We start from the raw sequence: 14293 nt of genomic DNA, 5'->3' as shown, positions 1-14293 counted from the left end.
TGTGGGCTATCGGAACTCCGCCTTTGCTGTCGTCGGAGCCGAGCAAAAAGGGGCGTTTCATCCCTTTTCCTTTGGTCTCGCGGTTGAGAAGGCATAGCCTTCGGGGACGCCGCAAAAGGGGGAGGCCTAGGGGCCGTTCTCGCGCAGCTCCGGCCACTGGCCATGGAGGCGGAGATGGTGGCCTGAGCTTTAAGGCCGAGAGGGGCGCAGAGAGGAGAGCATTCGAGCTCTCTGTTCTCTTTTCCTGTTTCTTTTTTTTTTTCTCTTTTCATTAGAAAATGAAATGGAGGCTACCAGATTAGGGTTCTTTTTGGCCCTTACATGATGTGTGAAACGAGCCGTTTGGAGTCTGATCAGTGGCTCCAAAACGGCGTCGTATTGAGCTCTGACCCGCGCGGTGACCCGACCCAGGGGAAGGATCCGCGTGTTTTTCTTTAATGGGATATTTGTGCGCGTAGTCCCTCCGACTTTGTAGCGCGTTGCAATTTGGTCCTGTTTCGCTATTTCCTATTTTTCAATTTCGCCCCAGAATTCTGTTTTTGTTCTATTTGACCCTCTGCTGCACTGCGTTTTGGGGCTTCTGGTATTTATGATTTTGGTCCCCCCTTTTTCGCGCATATTACATTTTGATCCTTTATTCCATTTTATTTTTTATTTCAGCCCTGAGATTTCGTTCCCGTTTTGAATTAGTCCTATTATTATTATTATTATTATTATTATTATTATTACCTATTTATTTATATTAATTTTATTTAAACTTCTGGTACATATATATATTTATATATTTTACAACTTATGTACCTATCTATATATCTATATACATATTTTCATTTTCATAAATACATACATATTTATATATAATCTTTATAGTCTAAAATACACCTTTTTTATATTTTTTTAAATCCGCATATACATACACATTTTCAATATATTTTTAGTATGTATATAAATTAACGTATTTATTTGTATACATATGTATATTTTCATTAGTTTTAAACTTTAGTTTGTACATATATACTTTTTCTTTTATTTTACAATATATATATACACTTACTTTTTATATGTATTTTTTTATCTTCGTATTCCATAGTTTTATACACCTATATATGTACATATTTTTTTATACATACGCGTATTTATTTATTTTATATAAAATATACTTTATATATTTTGTTAATTCATGTATACACATATTTTAGTTCATGTCTATATATATCTTTTTATACTTAATTGTATTTGCTATTTATTTATTTCATTTTGTTATTATTTTGAATGAATGATTTAACTTTATTCGTTTTTTTATTTTGTTATTTTGTATGTTGTAAGTTTGATCGTTCATATTGATTGCTATAGCTTGCATCGTTTTTATATTTTCATGTTCATTATGATTTTCCATGCATAAATAATGTAATTTGCTTTCACTATAATTTTTGCTTTATTTTTACTCGATATAACAAAATTTATTTTTTTAAAATGGCATTTGTGTTTGGATTCGAGAAAATCGTGCCCTAACTTACTGGGTTTCGATTTTCTCGATAAATCTAAATGTACGAATCTTTCTAAACTCAAATTTTAGATGACCTCGGGATTAAAAAAATCACGTCCTAACTTACTGGTCGTGATCTCATTTTTAAATCCGAGATGGCTAAATATCTTTTAAATAAGCATTTTTATTCGCGTATCGAGAATTTGAGATATTGTATTCTAACTTACTGGATATGATTCTCTTCCTCGATTAACGTGAAATATATTTCTTTTTCCAAAAATTTTCATTTTAATACAAGGATCGTATTTTTAATTCTTTCAAGTTCTCAATTTTCGACATCGAGACATTAGATAATCAACTAGGTACCAATTTCTGGGCGTTACGAGGGTGCTAATCCTTCCTCGTACGTAACCGACTCCCGAACCCATTTTCTAAATTTCGTAGACCAAAACCGTTGTTTTAATAAAATCAAATTATTTATTAAAAACAACCTTTTCCAAGGTGACCCAATCACACCTCAAAAAGGATTGGTGGCGACTCCCTTTTTCATTTTCAAAACCCAAGTCGACCCCGTTTTTCAATAAAAAAAATGGTGTCAACAGCTTGGCGACTCCGCTGGGGACTCAAAAAATTGAGAGTCAAGCCACGAGTTGATTATCTCTTGTCCTTTTGTCAAAAGTTGAAAATTTGAGTTAAATATCCGATCCTCTCATTGCATTTTATTTTGAGTTATAGTTTTTATCATGTTTGGTATTTTAAGTTTTTATATACCTCTGCACATTGCATTGCATGACCGTTGGTCACACCTCTTAGTGGGAGTGAGAAGCTACGCCTTCGTGAGGTTTTCACCTCCGCATGGGATAGTGAATCGCTTCCGGGATACATCCGTACCTATGTCTTCGTGAGATTTTCATCTCCGCATGGCCACAGGGAAATGTATTCCCCTGAACTGAACTCGGTTCGTATGAGCCTATAATGGGTGAGGATTGAGGAATCTGCTGGTTCAGGTACCCTGCTTAGAACCAAACCACATGTAATGACCCATAAGAACCGACCTAGGTAGAGCTACGCCAAACCTCAGTGCTTACCTAAATGGATGTTATATTTATCGTCATTTACGTTAAATCTTGTTCTGCGTAATATTATCTTTGCTTTATTTGATTGTATAGCATTGTCATTCTAAAAGAGGTGTCGATTCATGTTCAGTGTCTAAAACGAAAGCTTATCATGGAAAAGGGATTTCTTGATAAAGTAGAAGATAATGCGGCTGTGCGAGTTTGGGCTGAAACGACACAACGGGAGAAAGGCGATAGTCTTACCGAGGGCACGTGTCAGAATTATGGGATTTCACCCGTATCAGTGTAATCCAGAATGACCTTCGAGAAATGAAAGAAGTATGGGATCAGTGGGATGTCGGGACCAAGCAGCTGTTCTATTGTAACTACGGTGACCTACCTTATCTACTCAGTGTCAAAGTGGACAAGTATTTATTCCGAGCCCTTGCTCAATTTTGGAATCCTGCCTACAGTTGTTTCACTTTTGGGAAAGTCGATTTGACGCCTACTTGGAGGAGTATACGACCTTGCTGCGGTGCCCAAAGTTTCAAGTCGACAGAGTTTATTCTAGAGCTGCTTGTGTCCCTTCATTGTTAAGGAAATTAATGAACATTACCGGGATGAGCGAGCAGTGGGTCGCTGCCGAATCCAACAGAAGGGCGACAGTAAATGTGTCCATTGGAAAAGCTTACGAGATTTGGTGCTTGTACATCCTGACGTAAAGAAAAGGGTCGATGTCTTCGCTTTAGGTATCTACGGGCTAGTGGTCTTCCCCAAGGCTTTAGGGCACATCGACGAGGCTGTATCTGATTTGTTTGATCGGCTTAGTAAAGGGGTTACACCGGTTCCGGCAATACTGGCGGAAACTTTCAGATCCCTGAGTGCATGTCGGAAAACAGGTGAGGGAAGGTTTATTGGATGCGCACAACTTTTATTGGCATGGTTTCATAGTCATTTCTAGAAAATGGAAAAGGTCTCTTATCGAGTGTTCTCTAACGGTTACTCCCCTCTAGAGGAATTGGTGGCCACACCAAGACGGGATGATCTTTCAGAAGAAAGATGGAGGGAGATACTCCAGAATCTCCAGGATGAAGATATTGAATGAGGGCTCCTTGGTTAATTCCTGATGAGATATTGTACCGGTGTGGAGATTTCGACTGGGTTCCTCTGCTCGGGATGTGGGGAGCTGTCGGATATGCTCCCCTACTCGTATCTAGACAGTATAGATCACGATAATTCGTACCAGCAACGCTGGGGTTGGCCTATTCTGATTTTTCTTATAGGGAGGACAATTACAAGAAAAAGGTTCGAGAGGTGTCTAATGCCTGGAACCAAACTCGCCGAATGAGAATTTTAGCCGTGGGTCCGACGATGACCCCCGAGTATAGCCATGGCGTGATCAAAGGGTCAACGATAATATCCCGGCGTCTAATCCAGAAACTGCTCGATCTTTAGAGGAACACCTACAGGTACTGCCCTTGAGATAGAGATTATCAAGCAAGAATTTGAAAAGAGGAGTTTGGAGATAGGAAAGAAAGTAGAGAAGTTAGAGGAAGAGAAAATGCAGTTAGGACTAGATTTGGACATTCAAAGATTAGAGGCCGACAAATTAAGGAAAGGGAAGAACAAGGCAGAAGAAGATTTAGACAGCCTGAAGACTGATTACAAGAAGTTGCACAGGTCGATAAGAACTGTGGCTTGGGTAAAACGTCAGAACAATGGCGGCAGGAAATTCAGGAGGAAAGAACGAAAGCTAATCAGTGGGAAAAGAAATTTCAGGATGCTCAAACTCGAGAGTTACTTTGGGAGAAAGTCTGCTAGTCTGCCAAAATGAGAAGACGAAGTTGAATGCCCGAATAATGAACTGGAAAGGCTACTTCACCAATACCGTAGTCGTAATTCTGTGATTGAATTAAAGGCAAGCTTGGAAAAAATTGAAGAATTAAAGGGACAAGTAAGAGAGCTCGAGGACGCATTGCAAAGCAGCGAATTCCGAATAGAGCTTCTGGAAAGAAGTAGTGAGCAGTGGCAAGGGCGATTCCAGCGGTCTCAAGATCAGATTAGAGACAGAGATTATGTTATGGGTGAGGCAGTGGTTCAAGTACGCGAGGTAGCTGATCACCTGCAAACCTTAGCGGTTCAAGCTGATCTATTAAGTTTAAAGTTTGAGGTGGAATCGGACCGGGGCCGAGAATTAGCTTGGCTCCTTAAAAAGGTTAAGGCTTTGGGCATAAGGGCAAAGCCGTATATGTAATCTATTTTATGTAAAGAAATTTCTTCTCTAGTAAAGCTTTCTAATGAAGTTGAATTAGAATCAGTGCCTCTTTTTTTGCATTCATGCATTTACATATCATCATATGCATTAAGTTTTAAAAAGGGAGCCTAATTAATTTAAAATTATGACAGAACTACCCTGGAAACTAACAAAAATTCGCCAATCGTTTATCACTACGGTACCCGTCGCAAAACAAAAGCCATGGATCAAAGACTCGAAAGACTCGAACAGTTCCAAAGGGAGATACAAGAACAAATGCAAGAGCGGTTAGAGAAGATTCAACAAGATATGAAGAACGAAATGATAGAGTCTCAAAAAAGCATGATAGCTGAATTAACGCAATTGTTCAAAGGGGGAAGCGATAAAGGAAAAGACCCCGTGGTTAATACAGAAGAAGAAAATAATGATAGCCCTCTCTATCCCCCAGGTTTCACTCCTCCTCATGCGCAAACCCAAGCTGAGGTGCAACCACGCAGATCATCTGTTACTATCAGGCCTCAGAATTTCAAATTGGTGCCTCAATACCAGTAAATTTCCAAACTGGAATAGGTTCTCATCTCGGAGAAGCCCCTACTAATCCCATAGTACCCGATTTTGACGAAATGATGGGAAAAGAGAAAACAAAGGAAGAACTACCGAGTCGATTGGAGGAAAGATGTAAATGGCTCGAAGAGAAATTCAAAGCCATGGAAAGTAGCGAGAATTATCATGGGATGGATGCTAAAGATCTAAGCTTGGTACCAAATTTGGTCCTTCCTCCAAATTTAAGATACCGGAGTTTGAAAAATATGACGGGACAAGTTGTCCCCAGGCTCATATCACTATGTTTTGCCGAAGGATGACCGGGTACATCAACAATGAGCAACTGTTGGTTCACTGTTTTCAGGACAGTTTGATCGGGTCAGCAGCTAGATGGTACAATCAATTGAGTCGAACCGAAATCCACTCCTGGAAAGATTTGGCGCAGGCCTTTATAAAGCAGTATAGACATGTGATGGATATAGCACCCGATCGAATTGTATTGCAAAACATGGAAAAGAAAACTAATGAGAACTTTCGCCAGTATGCTCGGAGATGGAGGGAGGTAGCAGCACAAGTTCAACCACCACTTTTAGAGAAGGAGATAACCATGCTTTTTATCAATACCTTGAAAGCTCCATTTCTCAATCACATGTTGGGCAGTGCCACTAAAAGCTTTCCAGACATAGTGATGTCTGGAGAAATGATAGAGAACGCCATAAGATGTGGCAAGATAGAAGCAGGAGAAAGTACTAAAAGGTCGGCTCAAGGAAAAAGGAACATGAGATAAACAATACAAGCACGTTTAAAGGACCATTCTAAATCAATCACGGTGGGGCAAGCCAGAGCAGTAACCGCTAATCACAAATTTTTTCGACACAGGAATCCAATCCAAGGCCAAAGGTAGAGAAACTTCAATTCACACCATCCCAGTGACGTATAGGGATTGTACCAGAACTTATTCGATGCACGTGTGATATCTCCATTTTACCTCAAACCTATGCAACCTCCATACCCTATGTGGTATGACGCAAGCGTTCAATGCGAGTATCACGCGGGGACCAAGGGCACTCAATTGAAAACTGCACTGCATTCAAGAAGTTAGTTGAAAGACTTATCAATTTGGGGATCGTAAAGATAGGTGACTCATCAGACCGAATGTAGCAGAGAATCCGTTGCCCAACCATGATAATAAAGGGGTGAATGCGATAATTGAATATGAGGAAGGAGAGTCAAAGCCAACATAGCAGAGATAAAGACCCCCCTTGAATGGGTTTGGAAACAAATGATGAAAAGAGGTCTCATCAAGCAAGTTTCAATAGAAAGGCCTGAAGGAACAAGGAAATTTTGCGAGTTCCATGCAGAAGAAAGCCATGACATCCAAGATTGCACCGAGTTCAGAACCATGATGCAAAACTTAATGGATAGCAAAGAGTTGGAGTTTTATGAAGAGATTAAGGGATTAGAAGGAGGAGAGGTTTATGCTGCAGAAGAAGGATCCACGGGGAAAGCCCAAAAGGCCAATTACCCGGTGGTGATTATTGCAAAACCAATGAGCAGAGAATCTGGAATACAAATAGCACCAAAGGTCGTAATCCAAAAACCTGTATCCTTTCCTACAAGGATAGCAAAAAGGTTCCTTGGAATTACAACTGCAATGTAACAATCCCAGGAGAGGAGAGCTTGATAAATGCTTCAGGAGAGGATGAAGGATTCTATACACGAAGTGGAAAACGCTATGATCCGGCAAACGCAAGAGTGGAGTCTGGAAAAGGAAAAGCCTTAGCGGTTGAATTGGGAAAAGTAAAGACAGACAAAATCGAGCCGCGCATCAATCAGCCGGTAACTGAAAATGAGGCTAGTGAATTTCTAAAATTTTTAAAACATAGCGAGTACAGCGTGGTAGAGCAATTACATAAGCAACCGGCTCGTATCTCGATGCTTGAATTGCTTCTAAGTTCAGAGATACATCGTAATGCGCTGATTAAGGTGCTAAATGAAACTTACGTCGCTGATGATATCTCAGTGAATAAGTTGGACCGTTTGGTTAATAATATCAGTGCCGACAATTTCATCTTCTTTAATGATGATGAAATACCGCCCGGGGGAAGAGGAACCACCAAAGCCTTACATGTTTCTACTTACTGCGGGAAACATATGTTGTCAAGAGTGCTAATTGATAATGGATCAGCCTTGAATGTTTTACCCCTATCCACCTTAAATAGGTTACCGGTGGACAGCTCTCACATGAAATCATGCCAGAACATAGTGAGAGCATTTGATGGTACCGAAAGAAAGGTGATGGGAAGAATAGAAATACCTCTCTTGATTGGCCCAAATACGTACGAAGTGGATTTCTTAGTGATGGATATCAAGCATTCGTATAATTGCTTACTGGGGAGACCATGGATTCATTCAGCAGGGGCGGTGCCTTCATCATTGCACAGAAGTTGAAATTAGTGACAGAAGGCCGGTTAATTACGATTGACGCTGAGGAAGACATCATTGCATCGGTAACCAGCGACGCACCATATTTGGGAGTAGATGACGATGCGGTCGAATGTTCTTTTCGATCCTTAGAGTTCGTAAATGCAACTTTTGTCACTGAAGGAAAGAAAATCCCAATGCCCAGCATATCTAGAGCCACAAGGATGGGACTACAAATGACAGTTGGGAAAGGAGCTGTGCCTGGAAGAGGACTGGGAAGATGCCTTCAAGGAAAGATTGAGGCACCAGTGGTGAAAGACAAACAGGACCGTTTTGGTTTAGGATTTAAACCAAATGCCAAGCAGAGAAAGAAAGAGTTAGAGAAAAGACAAGACAGGAGGAAAGCGCGTTTGAACGGAAAAGAAGTTGATTGGGAACCTATGGCTTTCCCCCACATATCCAGGACATTCTTATCAGGAGGAACCATGTATTCTGGACTGAGGACTCCAAGAAAGAAGACCGCAGAGGAAATGTTAGGAAACTTAAGCATCAATGCCATATTTGAAGAAGAATCTGAAGAGGGAAGTACATCAGGCATCTATCCCGTTGAACCTGGGAGTGTTTTAAAAATTGGACTGCAGAAGAAATGCCTGAAGTTTTTAGAGCTTTTCCAGAGTAATATTCAAAACATATTAATTGTTCTAAGCCTGGAGAAAATAAAACTTTTGTGAACTAAAATAGGCTTATATGTAGACATTGTGATTTCAATGAAATATATCTTCGCATTTTGAGTATATATATTCTTTTAAAACTCTTTCCATTCTTTCATACGAATAGTCATCCCGAATGCTTTTATTCTGAATCATTCTTCTATTCATGGTCATACTAAATAAGAATCCTTAAATTCATACATTCCCTGTACATTCTTTGATACCTATAACAGGTCCCAAGATATCAATGATATGAGTGACTCTACTATGGACTTAGAAAATCCTTTTGAACGAGATATGTGTTTAGAGGAATCTCAAGATTTTGAAGATAACACGGATTACAACCTACCTCCGGACTTGTTGAGGATGGTAGAGCAGGAAGAGAAACAGGTTCTTCTTCACGAGGAGACGATAGAGACAGTGATCCTGGAGGAGGGAAAGATGGTAAAGATTGGCACGTGCATAGCTGATGAACTGAAACGAGACCTCGTTAAATTGCTTCGAGAGTTCAAAGATGTCTTCGCATGGTCATACCAAGATATGCCGGGGTTAAGTACTGACATCGTAGTTCACCGACTTCCTATAAAGGAAGATTACAAACCAGTTCGGCAAAAGCTCCGAAGGATGAGGCCTGATGTTGTGTTAAAAATAAAAGAGGAGGTACAAAAACAGTTCGACGCTGGATTCCTGCAGGTGGTCAAATACTCCGAGTGGGTAGCCAATATCGTTCCTGTCCCTAAAAAAGATGGGAAGGTCCGAATGTGTGTAGATTATAGAAATTTAAATAAGGCCAGCCCCAAAGATAACTTTCCCTTGCCGCACATTGATGCCTTGGTGGACAACACAGCAGGACATTCGTTGTTTTCTTTCGTGGATGGTTTCTCTGGATATAACCAAATTAAGATGCATCCTGAGGATATGAAGAAAACTACATTCATAACCCTATGGGGAACCTTTTGTTATAAGGTGATGCCATTTGGGTTGAAAAACGCAGGGGCAACGTATTAGAGGGCCATGGTAACATTGTTCCATGATATGATGCATAATGAGTTAGAGGTCTATGTTGATGACATGATTGCAAAATCTAAAACAGAAGAGGAACACGTGCAGGTCCTTAGGAAATTATTTATGAGGTTGAGAAAATTTCAGCTAAAGCTAAATCCAGCAAAATGCACATTTGGGGTCAGATCAGGAAAATTGCTTGGGTTCGTGGTCAGTGAGAAAGGAATTGAGATTGATCCTGACAAAGTAAGAGCAATACAAGAATTACCCCCGCCGCGTACTCAAAAGGAGGTTCGAGGTTTTCTAGGAAGGCTGAACTATATTGCTCGGTTCATCTCACAGCTAACTGAGAAATGCGACCCCATTTTTCGCCTCCTCAAGAAACATAATCCTGGTGTATGGGATGAGGAATGTCAAAAAACTTTTGAAAAAGTCAAACATTACTTATCCAACGCCCCAGTGCTGATGCCACCCTGCCCAGACAAACCACTCATACTGTATTTGGCAGTATTTGGAAATTCCATGGGATGCGTGCTTGGTCAACATGATGAATCAGGACGAAAGGAAAGAGCAATCTACTATCTCAGTAAGAAGTTCGCTGAATGCGAAACAAGATATTCGCCAATCGAGAAATTATGTTGTGCCCTAATCTGGACCACTCGGAGACTGAGACAGTACATGTTGTACCATACGACCTGGTTAATCTCTAAATTGGACCCTTTGAAATACTTAATGGAGTCAACCGCTCTGAATGGAAGAATGGCCCGATGGCAAATTCTTCTATCTGAATTTGACATAGTCTATGTAAACCAGAAAGCGGTCAAAGGAAGTGCAATAGCGGAATTCCTAGCAAGTAGGGCTCTGGATGATTATGAGCCATTGAACTTCGATTTCCCAAATGAAGATTTGATGTATATCGCAACTGTAGAGAAAGATTTCCAAGAAGGTGGTTCTTGGAAGTTGAGTTTTGACGGAGCTTCAAATGCTATAGGCAACGGAATTGGGGCAGTACTCGTGTCTCCCAGTGGAGACTATTATCCTTTCACTAGCAAATTGGACTTCGACTGCACAAATAATATGGCTGAGTATGAAGCTTGCATTATGGGCATCCGGGCAGCCATAGAGCGGAAAATTAAGGTGCTAGAAGTATACGGGGACTCTGCATTAGTAATTTATCAGCTCAAAGGGGAATGGGAAACAAGAGACCTGAAGTTGGTCCGCTATCGAAAATTGGCTATGGAATTGATTGAGGAATTTGATAGTGTCACCTTTAGTTACCTCCCGTGAGATGAAAACCAGATGGCAGATGCTTTGGCCACTTTAGCCTCCATGTTTAAAGTAAACAAATTAGAAGATATGAAGCCTATCCAGATCAGCATCTACGAGGCTCCAGCTCATTGTTGCAACATTGACAGTGAAGAGGGAAAGGATGATCACCCTTGGTACCATGACATATTGCAATATATGAAAAGTCGTGAATACCCTGACCATGCGACAGAAAATGATAAGAAGACATTAAGGAGATTAGCCATTGACTATGTCCTAGATGGGGAAATTTTGTATAAAAAGGGAAAAGATCAAGTATTGTTGAGGTGTGTGGATGCTGTCGAGGCAAAAGAAATTTTGGAAGAAGTGCATGAAGGTATCTGTGGAATGCATGCCAACGGCTTCACGATGGCCAGACAAATTATGAGATTTGGGTACTATTGGTCCACCATGGAAGGGGATTGCATTAATTATGCCAAAAGGTGCCATAAGTGTCAAATCTACAGTAACAAAATGCACGCACCACCTTCACCCCTTCATGTTATGGTTTCTCCATGGCCTTTCTCCATGTGGGGAATGGATGTTATCGGGCCAATATCTCCAAAAGCTTCTAATGGGCATCGTTTTATCTTTGTGGTTATTGATTACTTCACTAAATGGGTGGAGGCTGCTTTATATGCAAATATCACGAAGTCGGCAGTTAGCAAGTTTCTGAAAAAGGAGATCATATGCCGATACGGGATGCCTGAAAGGATCATATCCGATAATGCGATGAACTTAAACAACAACTTAATAGTAGAAGTTTGTAGTCAGTTCAAGATCAGACACCACAATTCGTCACCGTATCGTCCAAAAATGAATGGTGTCGTGGAAGCAGCTAACAAAAACATCAAGAAAATTGTAGGAAAAATGACTGAAACCTACAAGGACTGGCACGAGAAATTATCTTTTGCTCTCCTGGCATATCGCACTTCCGTTAGAACCTCTACTGGGGCAACACCGTTTTCTTTAGTCTATGGGATGGAAGCAGTTTTACCCATAGAAGTTGAAATTCCTTCCCTCCGAGTATTAGCTGAACTAAAGTTGGATGAGGCTGAATGGATTCAATCTCGATATGACCAGCTAAACTTGGTAGAAGAAAAGAGGTTAAAAGCTATTCGTCATGGTCAGATGTATCAGAAACGAATGACGCGAGCCTATAACAAAAAAGTTCGTCCCAGAGAATTTTACGAGGGGGACTTGGTTTTGAAAAAGATTCTTCCTCTACAAAAGGATTTTAGAGGAAAATGGATGCCAAATTGGGAAGGTCCTTATGTGGTAAAAAAGGCCTTTTCAGGAGGAGCTTTGATCTTGAGCGAGATGGATGGTAAAAGCTTGCCAAATCCTGTGAACTCGGATTCAGTCAAGAAATACTTCACCTGAAGGAGGAGGACCAAAGTGAAAACCCGTAAAGGGAATTCAAAAAAAAAAAAGAAGGGGGAGAGGCCATGGTGAAAACCCGTAAAGGGCGCCTTGAGACCAAAGGGGATTTGAGTTGAAAACCTGAAAAGGCCGCTCAAATTTTGAAGAAGCGTGAGGTGAACGAAACAGCTCAAATTTTGATCAGGATCTGAGGCATGTGGTGGTCTTACTATACCTGAATCACAAGAAGGAATAGGTGACATCTTGGGGTATCGACAGAATACTGTAGATTCCCTAAACACATATTAAATGGTCTTTAGAAAACTTATGCAGAGAAGCTCGTGCTGCGATATCTGGGGCACCTGTCGTCATCTTATATTTTGAATCTTGGCAAAATTTGTTGTCTTGATTAATGTATTCATTTCAAGCTTTGCTCCCCAGTAAAATTTCATTTTGTCTATTGTCTTATTTCATTTTTATCTTGGCAAAATTTGCTATCTTGATTAACTCATTCATTTCGAGATTTGTTCTCAATAACATTTGTTTGATCGTTGTGGTAATCTTTTCGAAAAACATTTAGAATAACTATTAATGAACTGAATGTTCAAGCAAATGGAGTTTTGCATATTACTCTAGAAATTTCTAAATAATGAAGGAACCTGAAACAGGACTGTTGTTTAGAGCACACTAAATTCAAAGTGTCTAAAAGGGAAAAGTCCAAGTCAAGACTATCTTTTCAAATTTTGTTCTCCAAACATTGAACAAAATGACAAGATGTCGTGTTGGTGGCAAAGCTTCAATGAACAAACAAGTGATGTTCACCAAGCAATAAGAAAATGTCTTCTGGGAGAAGAAAACTCTTCATTGTGCATGAGCATTTGGTATGACACCTTGGGAATGGGGTAAAGGACCAAAGAGCTTCACATTCTGTATCATTGAATTGTGATAGCAGAGGATCGAGAAAAGGCCAGATCTTCCTACCTTTGGGTTACAGCGGGAGAAAGATGGTTCAAATTTTGCATCCAGTGGATTGAACCTGGAGGTTTACAGTGGGGGGCAGTCTGGTTAAGTTTTTCTTTGGATTTGCCAGTCGAGCAAGAAGGCGTTGTAGCACGTCAGCGATAAACCTTAATAAGCTTTTGCGTGATGATAACCTAAGCATCAAGAAATCACTTTCATGACATTTCGACATTCATTCAAATGTCATTCATACACGTCTAGTTAGGACCATTTGATTCATTCTGGTCATCCTAATTACTAGACATAAATAGGTCCATCAAATGGATTATACAGGTCATGTTCCCCAGAGAACAGATCAATGAAGATAGCAGATCTTGCCTTCCTATATTGACAGCGAAGCAGATCGAATAAACCATAGTTTGCAATTTAAAAGATCAAAGCCACAACGGCGAATCTTACTTCCAAGCGATGCAGTGGAACAGATTGAAGCTACAACAGCGAATCTCACTTCCCCGACATTGCAATTTAAAAGATCGAAGCCACAATGGCGAATCTTACTTTCAGGCGATGCAGTGGAACAGATTTAAGCTACAACAGCGAATCTCACTTCCCCGACATTGCAATTTAAAAGATCGAAGCCACAACGGCGAATCTTACTTCCAGGCGATGTAGTGGAACAGATTGAAGCTACAACAGCGAATCTCACTTCCCCGACATTGCAATTTAAAAGATCGAAGCCACAACGGCGAATCTTACTTCCAGGCGATGCAGTGGAACAGATTGAAGCTACAACAGCGAATCTCACTTCCCCGACATTGCAATTTAAAAGATCGAAGCCACAACGGCGAATCTTACTTCCAGGCGATGCAGCGGAGCAGATTGAAGCTACAACAGCGAATCTCACTTCCCCGACATTGCAATTTAAAAGATCGAAGCCACAACGGCGAATCTTATTTCCTCGGCAAGACTGGGCAAAAATTGGTCTTTCTTAGTCTTTGCTCTGTTATCGTTACACGACAACGAGCAAAGAGGGGCAGCTGTACAGCCCAATTATTGCCCGGGCCCAATTAACAAAGCCCAAACACCAACCCACAAGCCCAATTACAACCCAAACCCGAGGCCCAAATTTGGAGCCCAATTCCCCCAAAAAAAATCCAACTAGGGTTTCAGAAAAATGAAACCCTAGCCAAAC

The 14293-nt window shown here is 40.6% G+C and overlaps 1 protein-coding gene across 1 annotated transcript; it reads left to right on the top strand.

The window, feature by feature from the left end:
* Positions 1-9486: 9486 nt before the first annotated feature.
* Positions 9487-10761, top strand: LOC121208060 (uncharacterized). Its single transcript, XM_041078575.1, has 2 exons — positions 9487-9772; positions 10379-10761. Exons 1-2 carry the CDS (start codon positions 9487-9489, stop codon positions 10759-10761), a joined length of 669 nt encoding a protein of 222 aa, XP_040934509.1.
* The last annotated feature ends 3532 nt before the right edge of the window (positions 10762-14293 follow it).

Source organism: Gossypium hirsutum, chromosome A10 (genome assembly GCF_007990345.1).
Source record: "Gossypium hirsutum isolate 1008001.06 chromosome A10, Gossypium_hirsutum_v2.1, whole genome shotgun sequence".
NCBI classification, from domain to species: domain Eukaryota; kingdom Viridiplantae; phylum Streptophyta; class Magnoliopsida; order Malvales; family Malvaceae; genus Gossypium; species Gossypium hirsutum.
Note: the sequence above shows the minus strand (reverse complement) of the source record. Positions and strands in the feature narration are given on the sequence as shown.

Coding starts and splice junctions, on each gene's coding strand:
- LOC121208060 (XM_041078575.1), top strand. CDS start 9,487: ATGGTAACATTGTTCCATGATATGATGCATAATGAGTTAGAGGTCTAT. Junction 9,773..10,378: donor TACTCAAAAGGAGGTTCGAG/GTTTTCTAGGAA, acceptor TCCCAAATGAAG/ATTTGATGTATATCGCAACT.